Source organism: Grus americana, chromosome 25 (genome assembly GCF_028858705.1).
Source record: "Grus americana isolate bGruAme1 chromosome 25, bGruAme1.mat, whole genome shotgun sequence".
Lineage (NCBI taxonomy): Eukaryota > Metazoa > Chordata > Aves > Gruiformes > Gruidae > Grus > Grus americana.
Window position 1 is genome coordinate 954,797 of NC_072876.1, and position 16,844 is coordinate 971,640.

The window sequence follows — 16,844 nt, forward strand, 5'->3', positions numbered from 1 at the left end:
GGAATAATTGATCCTTATTCACCCTTCTGTGTGCCACTGAGGGTTTTGTGTCTCCTCATCATATCTCAGCCTGGAGACTCCTGATACACTGAGTAACTCTTCACACAAAAGCTGTCTTGCTCTACTTGTTCTTGTTCCTTTTCTCTGAATCTCCTCTTCCCCTTCTTCTATGCTGCTTTTGAGCTGTGGAGCCGAGCTGTGTGTGATAGCAAAGGTGTGATCATACCCTGCAGTAACACAGAGGCGTAGTGTTTCATATTCTATTCTTTTCCAATCATTCCTAATGTTTTGTTTGCTTTATTTCCTATACAACTTGGTGTTGAGCCCCTGTCTTTGTAGAATTCTCTCTGGTGGTGCCCAGGCTCCATTCTTGAATGGCAGTAGGCATCTTTTTGTACGACTTGATAAGTATAACTAAAGTTGTACATTTAAGCAGTTGTATACTTGAGGAATAATATATGCTTGTCAGAAGTGCCTCATGTAACAAAAAGCATTCAGGTCCGTTCTGTAGCATGCATAGAACATGCAGTTACCTGACTGTAGAAAGGCTTAAGCTAGAACAGGCCTCTGCAAGCTTCTAGTCCAACCTCTTGCTCGAAGCAGGGCCAACTTCAAGCCTATGCCATGTTGCTCTGAAGTACTTGAGCTCAGCTGAGTATTGAAAAGTCTCTGAGGATGGAGATGTCCCACTCTCTTGCTCCCTGTCCCAGCACAGCATCGCTCCTACCAGGAGGTATGTCTTCCTTCGTGTCGTTTGGGATTTCCCATGTTCAAACTTGTGTCTGTTCCTCCTTTTCCTTTCGCTGTAGGCTGTTGAGAAGAAGTCTGGTTCCATATCCTCTGTGAACTCGCCCCCAAGTAGTAAAGCAATTAAATGCTTTCTTTGCCTTCCCTTTTCCATGCTGAACAAGCCAGATTTCCTCAGTCTCTCCCTTTACGTATTGTGCACTCCAGCTCCTTGGTGATCTTCACAGAATATCCTGAGTTGGAAGGGACCCATAGGGATCATCGAGTCCAACTCCTGGCTCCACACAGAACCAGCCGAATCAGAGCATATGACCGAGAGCGTTATCCAGATGGTTCTTGAACTCAGTCAAGCTCGGTGCTGTGACCACTTCCCTGGGGAGCCTGTTCCAGTGCCCGACCACCCTCTCAGTGAAGAACCTTTTCCTGATATCCAACCTAAACCTCCCCCGTCGCAGCTTCATGCCATTCCCTCGGGTTCTATCACTGGTCCAGAGGGAGGAGATCAGCGCCTGCCCCTTCGCTGCCCCTCGTGAGGAAGCTGTAGGCTGTGATGAGGCCTCCCCTCAGTCTCCTCTTCTCTAGGCTGAACAAACCAAGGGACTTCAGCCTCTCCTCATACGTCTTCCCCTCTAGACCCTTCACCATCTTTGTTGCTCTCCTTTGGGCACTCTCCAATAGTTTTATGTCCTTTTTGTACTGTGGCGCCCAAAACTGCACGCAGTACTCGAGGTGAGGCCGCACCAGCGCAGAGTGGGACAATCACTTCCCTAGACCGGCTAGCAATGCCGTGCTTGATGCACCCCAGGGTACGGTTGGCCTTCCTGGCAGCCTGGGCATGCTGCTGACTCTTAATGGCTTCTCCTGGCCTCTCTCCAGTGTGATCTGTGTAAGGGTTTTATTTGTGGCTAGTCCAAAGGAGTCGATTACTTTTTTTGGTTTTCTGCCTTTTATTGAGTAATTCCCCCTTCTTAAACAGGTGCTAATAAAAGCTTCATTGTTCCTTATATTCTTTCTGCAAAACTGGAGGAGGGCATTGCGTAGGCAAAGGGAGCTGCACAGTGACACAAGATTTGTCATCTGTCCTTGGGGACGAGGGCACCTCAGCAGTTTGCATCCCCGTGAGTTCACCTTGAGCTATGTCCTGTAATTAAAGCTAAGCAGGAAATCAAAGTGACACCATATTACGTTTACAAGTGTAGCCCAGCAAAAATTTGGGATTGTTGAAACATTTTCAGAACTTAGATTGTGCCTTGCGGTGCTCTTACTTCTTCCAAATGTCCCTTTTTCTCTTCTCCAGTTCAGTTGGCTCAGCAAGGCAGACGAGCAGAAGGATGAGTCACCTTCATCGTGGCGGCTGGGACTACGGAAGACAGGCAGTCACAACATGTTGAGTGAAGTCGCTGCTACTCGTGAGGGGCAGAGAGATAAGACTTCTATCTATCGTTCTTCATCAAGTCCTCGGATATCTGCATTATTAGACAACAAAGAAAAGGTTTGGCTTTCAGCAAAGATGTTTTAGTGCATCCCAGTTGAGCAGACTTTGCCTTACAGGTTTAAGACCCTTTCCCTTTTGTTTTGAGTTATTGCTGGGTTTTGTATCCATAACAAACTTAGGCCTCTCTCATTCTCTCTTCTTTTTTTCTTTTGAAAGTTATTCCTACCCTATCAGTTTTCCTTGCAGAACTGAAGTTTGATGCCCCTTTGGCCTAAATCCTGCTCAGTTTGGAGTGGGCTGCCAGCGAACAAGGGCTGCCGATCTGGCATGGCCCATTCTTTACCAGAAAATATCTAAGCCAGACAGTAGCACATACCTGCAGTGGCGATTCTCCTTCACTGTCATCTGTATGGATTCCTCCTGTATCCACCAGCTGTAGTTGTGACTCCCATCCCGCACAGTCACTGGCTGTAACTTTGCTGCCCAGGGGTAAATGCCCCATCCCTGGAAACACTCAAGGGCAGGTTTGACAGGGCTCTGAGCAACCTGATCTAGTTGAAGATGTCCCTGCTTGTTGCAGAGGGTTGGACTAGGTGACCTTGAAAGGTCCCTTCCAACCCAAACTATTCTATGATCCTGTGATTTATAAGTAGTTCTGGTTAGAAGCTGCTTTTATTCGCTAGCGTGCTCTTCAGGAAATCCTTTTCAGAACTGATGCTGTTATGCTGTGGTATGTGTTGCCCAAGAAAATGCCTTGAACCAGTTGTCCTTAGACAGGAAAATGCTTTCTTAGTTGAAGAAATTTGAACATGAATTTAGGTGTCACAGAACATGCTGGAAGTGTAACAGATGTGCAACTGAAGTACTTGTTCTGCTTCACCAGGATAAAGACAACAAGAGCTATCTTGCCACAATAGCGCCCAGAAGACTAAGCAGTACGAGTGATATAGAAGAAAAAGAAAACAGGTGAGACTGAACTTAATGCTCCACTTCTGTTCTGGCGATAGTTCCTCCGGAATACCTTTTTTCTATATTCATACTTCATGTATTTTCTCAGCATTCCCAAGTACACAGGAATTCACAATATCGAGAGCTCTCTCTGATCTATAAAAGTTCTGGTACATGTCTTTTCATTTAGGTGAGCAGGGCAACAGGCTGGTTTCTTCCCCCTGACTTCACATACGTATGGTCTCCATCCAGGAAACTAGATTTATGCCTATTTTTTCCTTTTATATGCAAGTGCCTCATTTTGTAGCTGGCACCTACTCTTGTACTTGTGTCACTTGCTCAGTAGTCACCTTTGGTCCCTTTGTTCACAGCTGTCACTGTTTGACTCACTTGAGTCTGTGAACTCTCTCGTGTATGGAACTGTTTCCATTGCAGGGGTTGTTTTTACGGTGAATCTGTGCAGTTGCCCCTGGACAGAATCACAGAATAAACGGGATAAATATCTAGTATCTCAAGATATAGTTGAGGAGCTAATCTCTGCACGCAGGTTCTGCACAGTTTGTGCTAGGAGGAATAACATTTGAGCTCAGCCTCATTTCCAGCCACTTCCACAATCCCGGTAGAAAGGCGCATACAGAGAAGTCATTGTGAGCTGTAATTGTTGTGAAGAAGTCACGGCAGATGACCACCCTGAGAGAATTTCAGCACGGTTTCAGATTCTTTGCTGATCTTTTGCTGGCACTTCCCCGCTGTGTTCTTGTTTAATCTCAGCCAGTCGGTGTGATTTGGAGTTTAGCAGACAGTTCGTGTCTGCTGATAAGCTGGAGCGGTTTTGGCACTGGCTGGGATTGAGTGGCACATCCAGCTGACTGCTGCTAAGCGTCCTTTGCTTGGGGAAGTAGGGAATGAGGAGAACTGGCCTGCATGAACAGATGGTGCCCAGATGTACTGTGTAGTACTGATTTTTCCCGATATTCTTTCCTTTCAAAACAGCTGAGTTTTACCTCACAGAACCCACAGGTGTCTGAAAGGGGCATCAGCATGGACTTGGCAATTGCAAATTGAAAAATGAAAAATAATTGCAGGCTGACGAGGGAATGGATTTGTGTTGTGTTACAAGCTCGAGGTCGTGTCCAAGACCAGAAAAGAATAGGACATACTGCCAAAGTGTGTATTAGGAAAAGGAGCCCTGATTACTATGATAAATAGGACTACTAGTAATTTATTGATAACTTGTCACGTAGTTTTAGATTTTGCCAAATATTTTGTTTGTTGTTTTCTGCTGCTAAGTATAGCAAAGGATTTGCCATACCGAATTGCTTTACTGTCATTGCCTGGATACCTCAGAGAATAAAAACTTCCCCTGCAGTCGCACTATCTGTCTATTTATGTAATGTTGTTTGATACAGGATGGCAGAGAGAATATCAAGTGATGTTATTTAATATGTTAAATTACTTTTATGGACAATCGAAATTTCAATTGCAAGTTTTCTGACTAAAAAGGATCTTGTTCCTCTTTAAGCAAGACATTACATCCTCTGGTGATTCTTAAGTAATCCAGCTGGCAGTAACAGAGACTGATGTTGAGGCCAGAAGAGGTGGTTCAGTGAGTTGTCTTACCTGTGAACAACAGTGCATGTAGGTGTAAGGAATGATTTGTGTTCTGGAACCATAAAGGAGCCGAAAGCAGACTCCAAAAGTTTTTTCCAAACAAACCTTGTGCTCTCTCCTGCTTTAGAGAATCAGCTGTTAACCTGGTGCGGAGCGGCTCCTACACCCGGCAGCCGTGGAGGGATGAATCAAAGGGAAACGAAGCTCCCCATTCGGGTGCGCCTACTACCTACGTATCTACCTACTTGAAAAGGTATGTCCAGTTTGTCTTACACGGATTCCCAGGCAGTCAGATCTGCTCTTAACGCACCTCCCACACTTCAACCTTCTGCTTGCTGCTTACTGCATCGGTGTAACTGGCCTTGGGACGCTCTTCTGCCGAGAGCAGGAAATAAAAATTAAGATTTGCTGGCATTTGTCACGCTAAATAGTATTTTTATAGGCCGTTATTTTTGTTGATTTGTAAAGTGCTGAACTGAATTTAAACACTTTTGTTCACATAATTCAAATGCAAAGTGTTTTCCGAGTTTTATGCTAGTGTTACGGTTAGATAATAAAACAAAAATTGATCATAAAAAGAGAATAAAGTAATTACAGTCTGAAAGCATTGTTCAAATAGATATTGACAGGTAAGTTGTAGTTCATCTCTAATTTTGGTTTATATTAGTCCATGTTTATGGCATCATTATCAGAAAAGTGACAGTGTTCTTGTGCATGACTTATAGCACTTGCTACCAAGTAAGAATGATGTCGCCAACCATTTTCTTATGGCAGCAAGGAAGCAGTTTCTACACAGTGTATGTGAAATTTTAGAGGCTGATTGCTGGTAAACTAGGCAAGCAGAATCAGGAAGGCAATCCTGTGCGTAACTTCTTTAATTGGCGCTATCTTTTACCCCTTTGGAAGGCAGAGACCCAGTTTCTTTGAAGTACCATGGGTGTCTCTGAATGAGGTGAATGAATGCCCTGCTCTGTTAACGCAAATAATCCGTTACTGAGTTTTCATCTCAGTGGTGAGAAGGAGCATCAGCCCTTTGCACAAAGTACGGTTCCATCACCTCACCTTTATTTTAGCTAATGCTGAAAACCATCAAAACAGCACGTGAAAAAGGCAGAAATACTTCAAGGTTTTAGATTGTGTTTCACCAAATTCTAGACCCTGAATGAAATAAGTGTCCTGAAGATGGAACAATTGCTTGAGGTATCTGGGGAGAGGCAAATTTTTTGTGTTCTAGTACTTATGTTGGTAGGGGTAAGTTGTGCTCGAGGATGTGTCTGTCCAATTGCTGAGCATGTACAGTCCCATTTCCACAAAAGGTGAAACAGCCACGTCCAGCAGTAGACTTCTCCTGATCTGCTGATCCGTTCCAGTGACTTCACATCTATCCTGGGACATGATGACAGGCCAACCTCCATAGCTCGTCTCTCTAAAGGCAGTCCAACAAGCCGCAGCTGATTACATTGGAAAAATTTTGCCTCTTGCAGCTGGCATGCCTTACTGTTCCTTAGTCTGAGAGACAGTCCAGTCATTCACATGGCTGTCCATTGAAATTTTACAAACGTTGCCTGTTTATCTCAGCTAATCCAGACCCAGACTTAGTATTACATTTGCAGAGTTGTACTGTATTTCCTTGGTTAAACTATACAGAGACCAGTGAAGGTTTTGGCTGGCAGAGGTATTTTGCTAATACTGATTTCTTGTCACAAAGGCTGAATTCTGGCCTTTCATAGGAGAGTGTTGGTTTACAAGCAATTACAGAGAATGGCTTTGCCAAGTAGGAATAAAGTGTACTTTTTTAAAAGAGATCAATGATTTTGCATTTTACGTACAAACAGTAAAATCATGATCGATTTGACATCTATCACATATGGTTTTCTACAGGAGAGCACACAGAAATTAAATATAGAGTCGTTATAGAATCATAGAATGGTTTGGGTTAGAAGGGACCTCAAAGCCCATCCAGTCCTACCCCCCTGCCATGGGCAGGGACACCCTCCACTAGCCCAGGTTGCCCAAAGCCCCATCCAACCTGGCCTTGAACACTGCCAGGGAGCCAGGGGCAGCCACAGCTTCTCTGGGCAACCTGTGCCAGGGCCTCCCCACCCACACAGGGAAGAATTTCTGCCTCACATCTAGTCTCAATCTCCCCTCTCTTGTCCTGTCACTCCCTGCCCTTGTCACCAGTCCCTCTCCAGCTTTCCTGGAGCCCCTTCAGGGACTGGAAGGGGCTCTAAGGTCTCCCTGGAGCCTTCTCTTCTCCCTGAGCTGGACGCAGCACTGCAGGTGGGTCTCACCAGAGCGGAGCAGAGGGGCAGAATCCCCTCCCTTGACCTGCTGGTCACGCTGCTGGGGATGCAGCCCATAGCGAACCTCTGATTTCTCCAGCCTTGTGCATCAGCCTCTAAGACAAGGAAGGGAACCTGGTTGCCTGTTAAGGATAAAGCTCTTTGTCATTTCCAAGTATTAACAAAACTCTGAACACAACTCCAAAAGATAAAAGCTCGTTCTGAGAGAGGAAGAATGAAAGTGAACATGACATACCTGGATGTTACTGAGCGGATGACTTCTGTATATCTGCATTTCTCCTTTACCTTAGCATTTAACTAATCTCCATAAAGATGCCTAGTTATGTTCTATAAGTGCTCTATAAGTGCTTTATATGACCCCCCAAATAAAGAGTAAACACCACCAGCAAATCACCTTAAGATGTTGAAAATGGCTTTTCTTCTAAAAAGGAACAAAATAACTTGCAGCAATGTTGCAAATGTTCTCCAGCTTTAGTTGAAGCAAATGTTAAAGCTCTCTCTGTAATGGTAGTGACTGTCATTCATCCGCTTTCTGTATGGGTGTACTGCTAGCCCAAAAATTCCCAGAACCTTGTTCTGAAAGCGTGTTCTCTGTTTTAATGCATATTGGCCTTCAGATAGCCAGTTCACTTCACCTGTATATTAAAGGATTTGGAGGAACACTGGCATAGCACATTGAATTAATTCAGCGTCCTTCCTTTGACATCACCCATAAGTGATGCCTCACGGGAAGGGATCACACACACCAGAACAAAATCACTTTGTCACACAGTTAGTTTCTCCTTCATTTTACATATTTGCACCTATGCCTTCTTACTGGTTTTGTTCACGTAAAAACCATCCCAGGGAGTCAGGCCAGCAGTCCGTGCAGACTGTTTCTGACAGCAACTGGTTTGGAAGGACAAGTTGCAAAGGCTGGGAGAACTCGAGAGCGCTCTTCCACCTCCCACACTCTCCTCGCTTCCAGCAATCGGGAATGTCGGAGCCAGGGGTTATACTTAACCATTGTTCTTAGTAGCCACCACTGTGGGCAGCTTCCATTAGCAAATCCGATTTTGATCTCTGCCACACCCCATGGCAGTGTGTTAAAATAGTTACGTGTTTTGTGCAAAACTTTTTTATTAGTGTATGTGGAAACTTTTTAAGGTTTTTAAAATTTTGAATTCTACTTGCCTTAGCTGTTTTCAGAAGTATTTCTTTTTATTGATTTGAAATGCTGCTTTCCATTTCATTGCTCGTTCCCTGATGGTTATGTGATGGTGATTACATTAGGGAGCAAGTAGCAGTGTGCCGGTGCCTTTTTTTATTTCTAATGTTGAATTCTTTAGCATAAATTCATAATCCTCCCTTTTACAGATTCATATGAACACAGCTATTAATTAACAAGAGTCCTCGGCTAACCTTTTTCTTGCAATTTTCTGGTCCTGTTCAAACCCAACATGAACAATTGAATAACTGCCTTAGAGTCCTCCTCAGACTGCGCAGTGCCACCCACGGAGGTTACAGGGTGGGGAGGTGAACCCCTGCAGGGCTGGCAATGCCTCAGCTCCCTTCTTGTGAGCAGGAGTGTGCACGCGGTGCCCCGGCACCACGTTTCTCTGACCTAGGACACATGGATGTAGGAGCTTCCCAACGCCCTCACCGTGCTCTTTTCCTCCATTCCTCCTCCTCCCTCCCCTCTAGGCTCCCCCACACCTCTGCTCTCCCAGGCACCTGGTGCTGCTTCCATCCTCTTGTCTCCCCTTTTCACCCATTACCTTTCCCTTCTGCAAGACTGTCCTTATCAGGTCTTACTTTATAACCCTCCCACGTCCTCCCTTCCTGACTAGGTTCCTTCTCTTTTTTGCAGCCACCCCTCGTGCCCAGCCTCTCTGCCTTGGGCTCTCCTGGGATGGTGCCACGTGAACCCTGCTCCCTCCAGGGCTGCTGCCACCTTCTCCCCTGCTGCTCCCCTTGTTCCTTCCCCTGCGCACACTCCACTCCCCTCATCGCCTCAGTGCACTCAGTTCTGCGACTTCATGGCTGCTTGCTCTGCACGCCCGCACCAGCCAGGCTGAGCTCCCTGCTCTCACCCTGCTCCCAGCCCGTCTCCAGGGCTCAGCCTTTTCCTCTGGTGCAGAGAGCCAAGAAGGGAGGCACTTGCTTCCCACAGCACTTCCTGCTCCCCAGGGCTCCGGGCAGGGGCTGGCTTTCCAGAGAAAGTTTTGTTTAGGGTCTGGTGGAGGTTGCTACCTGGTGACAATAACTTGCTTGTTCCCTTGTGACCTGGATGTGGCAAGCAGCCATTGACTGAAGAGCCCAAATGTAAGGTTCCTCCCTGTGGAGGCCATCCAGGATGCCCCATGCTCTCCTTTGGCTGTCTAGGGACCAGCTGCTTGTCCTGGGCTGGCTGGGGGCCTTGGCATATCAAACTGATTTGGAACTTGGGTGCCTAAGTGAATTGGACTGGATCCTTCCTCCGACCTCCTGTCCTTGGCTGTTGTCCTGACCCTTTCAAGTTTTATTTCAGCCTTGGGCTGCTCTCTCCAACTCTTGCTCTCGTGTTGACTTCCAGTTCCAGTCCGTTGGCCCTGGCTTTCCCATAAACCTGCAGGTCTTTGTCCCGGTCTGCTTTTCCTCTAGGTCAGCTTTTATTCCTGGTGCAACCACTTTTCTCCATGTGAACTGGCATGGGAGTTTTTTTGATGCAGGAGGTGAGAGGCAGCCTTCCAGCCTTTGATCCTGCAGACAGCCCAGTCTGACCAGTAGCAACCAGGAATACCAGTTGCTGGGAAAGGTGTGGCAGGGTCCTGCATCATGCATGCATGCTCATTTGCTCTGTGCAGACAACGACCAGCCTGTTTACGGGGCTCTGGCACATGCAGTAAGATCAAGTCTGGTTTTAGAGGTGTGCAGCTTCTCCCACGTAGGGTAGATTTTCTCTGAAAAAGCGCAAGGCTACATCCTCGTGTGAGAGCCCTTCTCCTTCTGTCTCTTCTCCAAAGTATGAGCACTTAAACACTTACAGCTTTTCTGTAGTAATGGTTTTAAGGGTTTCATTTTAAACTGGCAAAATATGCATTTCCCCTGCTCGTTCTTGAGTATTTTTTGGACAGTTTTGCTAGTTATTTTCCAGAAATACAGAGTTTGTGCCAAACACGCCTTAAAGAAAATTAAAGTCTGAACTGATCGTCTTTGCCAAAGCTTTAAGCCACTGAAAACAAGTTCTTAAAAGTGGAAGTCCTGGGCATCCTTAGGAGGTGATGCAGCCAGACCTGCTTATGTCACTCTCTCCTTCCCTGCTTTAAGCAACCTCATCCTTGCTCATTGTTTCTACCTCTCCCCAGTGCACAGGGGTGCTCTGTGTGTGCTGCTTTCACTACCATCAGGTTTTTCCCTTCCCTGATCTTCACCGATTCACCTCCACGCTGTTCTTCTCTCAAGAAACTGAGCTGGGCTTAGCTAAGAGGGGTGCTGCTAGCGCTAGCCTGCCTGAGCGACCTGCAGCAACTCTGGCATACTCTTAATCTCCTTGCATACGTTTTGCTAAGATGTAATACTTGCTCCCTTCCCACTGAGAGCCCAGCTGTGGTGAATGTTCTGTTGGATATTTACTGTGCTCTGAAGGACGTGATTTTGTGATGTTTTACAGTGCTTCATTTGGTAGAAGTAGTGACCTCAGCAGTCCCTACATTTCAGCCAGTCGCAATACATCTCTAGCTACCTCACCCACTACCATTGGTTCATCTACCTCACTGGGCACCCCGTGGCAACCTGTCTCTTCCTGTCCCACATCTCTCGGTGCGAACACTACTGCATCAGCCCGCCAGTATACCAGGTAACGGCTCACAGCTGAGATAACACTGCAGAAATCAGCATTTGGGTTGGAAGTTCTGAATTTCGGAGTGGATGATGGATTGGAAGCACGCTTCCATGCGGGAAACGCCGCTAAGAAATCCCAGAACGGTTACGTTGGACAGTTTCAGTAGTGTGTAAGCACCAGCAGGCAGTTAACAGCCCGTATGTGACCGTAGCTTCTTCGCGCACTGGAGAGGCCAGTTGTGCCCTCTTGCTGCCCTGTTAGAGACATGACATGTTGCTCAGGCTGCCCTTGGGCGTGCAGCGTACGTGCGCTTGGAGCTCTTGCCTTCTGCTTATTCACCAGGTACATTTTCTAATCATTTTTGCTACAAACAGGGATGCGAAGACTGAATTCCTCCTGCTTATTCTTCTACAAGTTTTTAAAAGGTCATTTTAATGTGTACTGTTCTCTACAAAATCATGAGTCTAGAATGAGGAGAATGAACTGTCAATGCTCCCTCAAGGTGGCTGGTCTCGGTCAGCAGTTGAGTTCACTTGCTTTGCTTTCCGTTATGTCTTCTCTATTTCAGAGCCCCTTTCAGGCAACAAACTGATTCTGCTGTAGAGAAAAATACAGAGGGCATCTCTGCTAGCACCCCCCTAGGTGTAATCACAAATCGTGCTATACTTGGCTCTGCTAATGGTATTGCGAATGCTGGTGCTGCCTCAACTACAGGAAAGGACTTCTCAGCTGAGGAAGCCAGGGAGCGCAGAAGGTTAGTGAGCAGAGTGCCGGTGTGTGTCGGTCCTCCTCTCTGATCAGCTCTGATGTGGTGGTGATGGTGGGGGTGCAAGAACTGTTTCTTAGGTGCTACATGGAGTTACAGGCTGCCGCCCCTGCTCCATCTTAAGGTTTTGAACTGAGTCATCACTGGCTTGCAGGTTACATTTAGTTTCATAATTTTCTACTTGTATTTTCAGCATCTCAGCCTTTTTCTTCAGTAGTCATCTCAGCTACTAATCTCAGTCCCTAAGGCCTCTGTGCAGAGGGACAGACAGCCCAGTAGCCGCTTGCAGTAGGTTCTGTAACATGAATCCCATCCTAAAAAGAGCATCGGACTGAGACACGTTAAGAGAAAATCCATCCCTCTGATTCTGCTCAGCTAAGTTTACATATGCCCCGATGGAGACGTCTGTGCTGCAAAGTCCCCAAGATTCCCTCTGCAGTTATTGGGGGGAAACAGACATTCCTGGAGCATGTAGATGTGCGATGCGGGAGGAGATGGACTGTGCTCCAGCAGCATGCATTTCTTTCGATTGACTGTAAAGGAAGACTTAGCTCAGAGGTAGGGGTCTGCCATGTGCAACCGAGGCTATTCCAGCAGGAGCAACATTTTAAATTACTCTGAATCTAGCTGGTGGTATCTCTTTCTTATCATACGATGTTATTTTAAGACTGGGGAAATACAAACCTAGGGTAGCTGGTGCTCTTTTCAAAGGAAACTTACAGTTTGCATTTAAGTACAGAATATCAAATGATCCGTATTTATTCCTGCAAACAGGTTAACTTTTGCAAAATCTGTCTTTTCTCATGGCATCAGTGAAAGTAAATGGTAATAAATAAAATGCAGCTATGAACTGTATTTCTAACTAGCAACCAGCTCATGGAGCGTTTTCAGTGATTAGATTCTTCCAAACTAAAATAATAACTTCTTAAGATACAGACCTTCCTGAGTGGAGATCGTACTCTGATGTGTTTTAAATGGCCTGAAGCCAAAGGATGTGAAAAGCAATAGTGGAAATTATCAGCTTGTAAAGGTAAAGGTGGTGGAGCTCAGCAGTGCCACGTAGTCTGCGGTCAGCTGCACGCCCTCTCTGTGGAGGGAGGACTTGCTTGCTGCAAGCCCCTCCTTGCTTCAGCTGCAGCAGATCCAAGAAAGAAGGTGGTCTGCGTTCTTTTGAAAGTACTCAAACTTTTAATGCGGTTTGGGCTTTTTTTCTTTTTTTCCAGATCTAGCACAGGGAGTGCTTTGAAGGTATCCTAAGCATTCTGGATGAGCCACATTCGTCAACTCTGTATGCAGGGACATAATTTGAAATAGCTACTGCAGAGTACGTTTGTCTGTAAGAGCACTCACATTTAATACTGGGAGTGCTTCTGTACGCTCCTTGTGATTTTGCTAGGGGTCAGTTGGCTTGGTGTCATTTGCAATTGAATTGAGATGAGCTGCCAAAAGATACTCCCGGTGCAAAGGGAGATTGTGCGAAAGAGGACACAGGGAGTATTGTGCTTTCAGTTCACACTTCAGACCCTTTCACGACAGTATGTCCATTTTGGCAAGCCCAGAATCAAGTTGCAGAAGCTTTAGATTCTTCCCTGGAGAAGTAGGCTCCACAAAACCCACCAGAGTTTTGGCACTGTCTGCAGACAGGGGACTTGACTGTGATAGTACTTGTAGATGCCCAAAAGAGCATCTATTAATATTACTGCATTGGCATTTATTGCCGAATCAGTTTCTATAAATAATATAGGAGATCTGTGTAAGTCTCTTGCATTTTTATTAGAGAACCATCTCCTATGAATTATGGTAATGTAAAGAGAAACACCAGAAAATTCCTCCCACCTTTAATTGATGCTTTGAAACTACTGAGAGAAAAAAAAAAAGCACAGCAATGATGCATTGTGCTTGTGGGTGGAGGAAACCTTATTTCTGAATGTATGTTCTAACAGCAGGATATACTGACTGGGGAACTGCCTGCGCGGTTTGAACAAGGAAACATGGACCTAGAGAAACAGGAGAGGTCACCTAAATGGGAAAAGCTTATTTTGGAAGGGGACCAATTCCAGTAAAATAAAATAAAAAAGGAAAATGGCAAACAGTTGTCAGGGAAGCGCTATATGGATTTCAGTTCCCACTGGCAGCTGTTGCAGTAGCATTTGGTCTGCTTCAGTGTTTCCAAAGCTCCAGCTTTCTCTTAGCAACAAAAACAAAAACAAGCTTATCATCTAATATTAGATCACAGGGATGTCTCCTAACTTGTGGCCTTAAATTATCTGCGTGAAGCCAAAAGGTTAAAGCAGAAGAGGCTGCTGGGTCTGGGGAGGAACGACTAGCCAAGTGCTCTGGAGTGCTGTTTTGCATCTGCGGGTGGCCAGCAAGCCTTACCCTGGCCCACCGGAGTCTTTCAGCCGCGGCGTTTTACCTGCTGCTTGTTTGCTAGCTAAATTGGTCAGCGAACGCTCCAGTGTGCATTCTGTCTCACGTCGTTACAAAGGGGAGGAAGGAAAAGCCAGGAAAGGCGGCAGCCCAGGAGAGCTCAGTTTGGAGGAATGCAGTGCAGCGCGTCTACCTGGCAAACGGCTGCCTGGGGTTAGAGCCGTACGGCCTGGACGTTCAGCCAAGCTGCTGCTGTGCGTATTTACATGTACCCAGCTGCACGTTCTGCCTCCCTCGATTCCGCTGCAGCACTGCGGTGTGCTGATGCTAAGAGGCTGGAAACGTGCCATCTTCCAGAGGCAATGTTTTTGCCAGGCAGTTGCTTTTCTTTTTTTTTTTTTTTTTTTTTAATGGGAATTTTGGAGCTGCTGCTGAACATTGCTGTTTGGCCATTTTGATGATCTCCTGCCAGCATCAAATTGTCTCACGTTGCAAATGCATTTGTCCAGCTGAACTCAAAACAGCGCTGGCTCTGACAAGCGCGTGGATGCTGTGCCTACAGTATCTCACGTAGACCCCGTTCTTCCTGGTGCAAAACTAACATCCTTTCGCTTTCCGCTTGGTGCAAGCAGGTGGTGGGGACTCGGGGGGGGCGGGGGGGGGGGGGGTGTCCTGCTGGTTGCAGCCCACTGCTGGATTATCCACCTTCATCCGGGATGACAGCGGCCTCTAGTGCCACCAAAAAGCTCCTTTGCAAAGTTCGTCTGCGACCTTGTCCGTGTAGTTTCAGTGCAGGGCTCTGTGGTCACGTCTTTTCCTGGGAATCCCATCTTCTCCCGGGAATCCTGTGCTGCAGCCCCTCTCCATAGGGCTCCCCATCTTGCCGGCTCCCTGTGCACAGAGAGGGGTCTGCAGGAGATCTTGCCAAGCTGGAACGTGACTTGTGCCATGAGACATCTGGTGCTGAAAGGAAGGTCTGGGGGGGTCAGGGTGTCGCTGAAGAGTTTGGTATTCTGTGAAAGCTTTGGTTCCCGGGACAGGCTGAAAGGCTGCCGTGCAGCCCCTGCCTTGTGGTTAGCTGGCACGTAGGGTAGGACAAGCTTTGCCCGAGAACTTCTGCAAGGCAGATCCCAATCTGTGTTCTCAGTTGTGTGACCAGTTTAAAAAGACGCTCCTGAATTTGAAATCTGGCCTGGTTCTGTAAAACCAGGATTTTAATTCATCCTTCCTCTTTTTTCCCACCCCAGCCACTTTGCTTATACAATTGCGTTCTGCAATTGTATTTGTTCTTCCTGTTCCTCAGGAAGGTTCCAGCAAGGTGGTAGCACTTGCCATCAGGCAAGCTGTTAGTTAGAGACAGGAAACACATGTGTCTCTTCCTTATTTTTCAGTGCACTCTGATCAGATTTTCAGTTAAATCAAGACTAGGAGTGAGGTGGGCTTGTTTTCCTCACAGCCTTGGGGCTGGCAGCTGTGCTCAACCAGCTTCTCGCCCCCTCAGTGTCCCCTCGAAATTGTTTTCAGATGAAGAAAGTTCACTGACGTGCAAAGTAAATGTGTCTAGCAAACATTTTTCTGCTTCATTCCCAAGAGGAATTTATTTTTTGTTCTTTGTTCCTTCATTCTGAGGATCCGGCTGCTAATTATAGTAGCATATATTAATAATATATTAATAACTGAATCCTCCTCTACCAGTACTGTTAGATGAACAATTTTTGGCAAGTCCTTTTACCTCGTGATTCTTGTCCTGTCCAAATTCAGAACATGACTCCTCCAGGGTGATCGTGGATGCCCGATACGTCTGTTAACCCTTATGACCTGACACAAAAATAAGAAACCCTGATCTCCATAAGAGTTAAACTTATGGAATTTGCATTCAAGGGATATTTAAATGTCACTTGAGAGGAACTGGTAGAAGATGCTGTGAGCATTGTCTCGCTACCACATTGGAGGTTTTTCAGCAGCATTTGACTCTAATCCTTACCACTGTCATAAAGCTGAGCGGTCTTAATTCTCCTGGGAAAGGTCCCTGGAAGCTGGGTGATGGCGATCCTGGTGCAAGGCGCTGCTGCATGCCAAGGGACAGGTTCCCGTCCATGCTACGCAGCGGACAACAAGCAGTTAAGAGGTCTCTCTCCTGTGAAGAACTGAACAATCATCTGGCACCTGCTGTTGAAAGCATTTATCTGCCACGCTTCTGCAGTTAATCTCTTTCAGATAAAGTTGTCCCTTTTTTAAAAGGCTGCTGGTGCAGATGACGTGGGAGGGCAGGAATTCCACTGGCCATGGGATTGTCCATGTTGGGAAGAGACGAGATTGCTCCTGCTGTATCAGAAATCAGGCTGCATTTTTATTTGGAAAAAAAGGTCGAGGTGTGGGATGGGGTCACTGCTGCTGAGCCCTGGTTCCTGTAAGGAAGGCGAGCAGGTCTGCTGCTGCGTGCTCAGCTGCCCACGGACTTGATCCAGTGCTCAGGGGACGGGGGGGGGGGATATTTTGGCATTTGCTTTGGGCGGAGGAGCCCAGGCTGTAGGTTGGCCTGCTAATTCAAAGCAGGAATATATGTGGGATCCTCCAGGAATGGTCAAGGAAATGAAGCAGGGACCACTTGAGCTAAGCAATGTAAAAGAACTGCAGCTTTACAGCATGGAGCAAGCAGAAGGTAAAACTGCCTTTCCCCATCCCTGTCTACATGCAAAATTTGTGTGTAATTCCTCTTTCCTTACTAATCGTAACCACTGACGTGTTTCACATATTTAATCCCTGTGTCTAACAGCACATTTCTCCAATGGCGAGTTCTGCATTCCAGTTCTGTCTGGGTACCGTTACCTGGATGTTCAGGGTATTTACTGATGGTCA

The 16,844-nt window shown here is 46.4% G+C and overlaps 1 protein-coding gene across 8 annotated transcripts in view; it reads left to right on the top strand.

Annotated features, from left to right (window-relative positions):
- PPP1R12B (protein phosphatase 1 regulatory subunit 12B) overlaps positions 1-16,844 on the top strand; it is a 126,624-nt gene that overhangs the window by 53,511 nt on the left and 56,269 nt on the right. For 5 of the 8 annotated variants that reach the window (XM_054803563.1, XM_054803565.1, XM_054803557.1 and 2 more), the window contains 5 exons: positions 2,045-2,239; positions 3,066-3,148; positions 4,869-4,994; positions 10,679-10,864; positions 11,418-11,603. In XM_054803563.1, coding sequence (XP_054659538.1) covers positions 2,045-2,239; positions 3,066-3,148; positions 4,869-4,994; positions 10,679-10,864; positions 11,418-11,603 — 776 coding nt within the window. The remainder of the gene's footprint in view (positions 1-2,044; positions 2,240-3,065; positions 3,149-4,868; positions 4,995-10,678; positions 10,865-11,417; positions 11,604-16,844) is intronic. The other 3 variants (XM_054803560.1, XM_054803561.1, XM_054803559.1) reach the window with 2 other exon arrangements.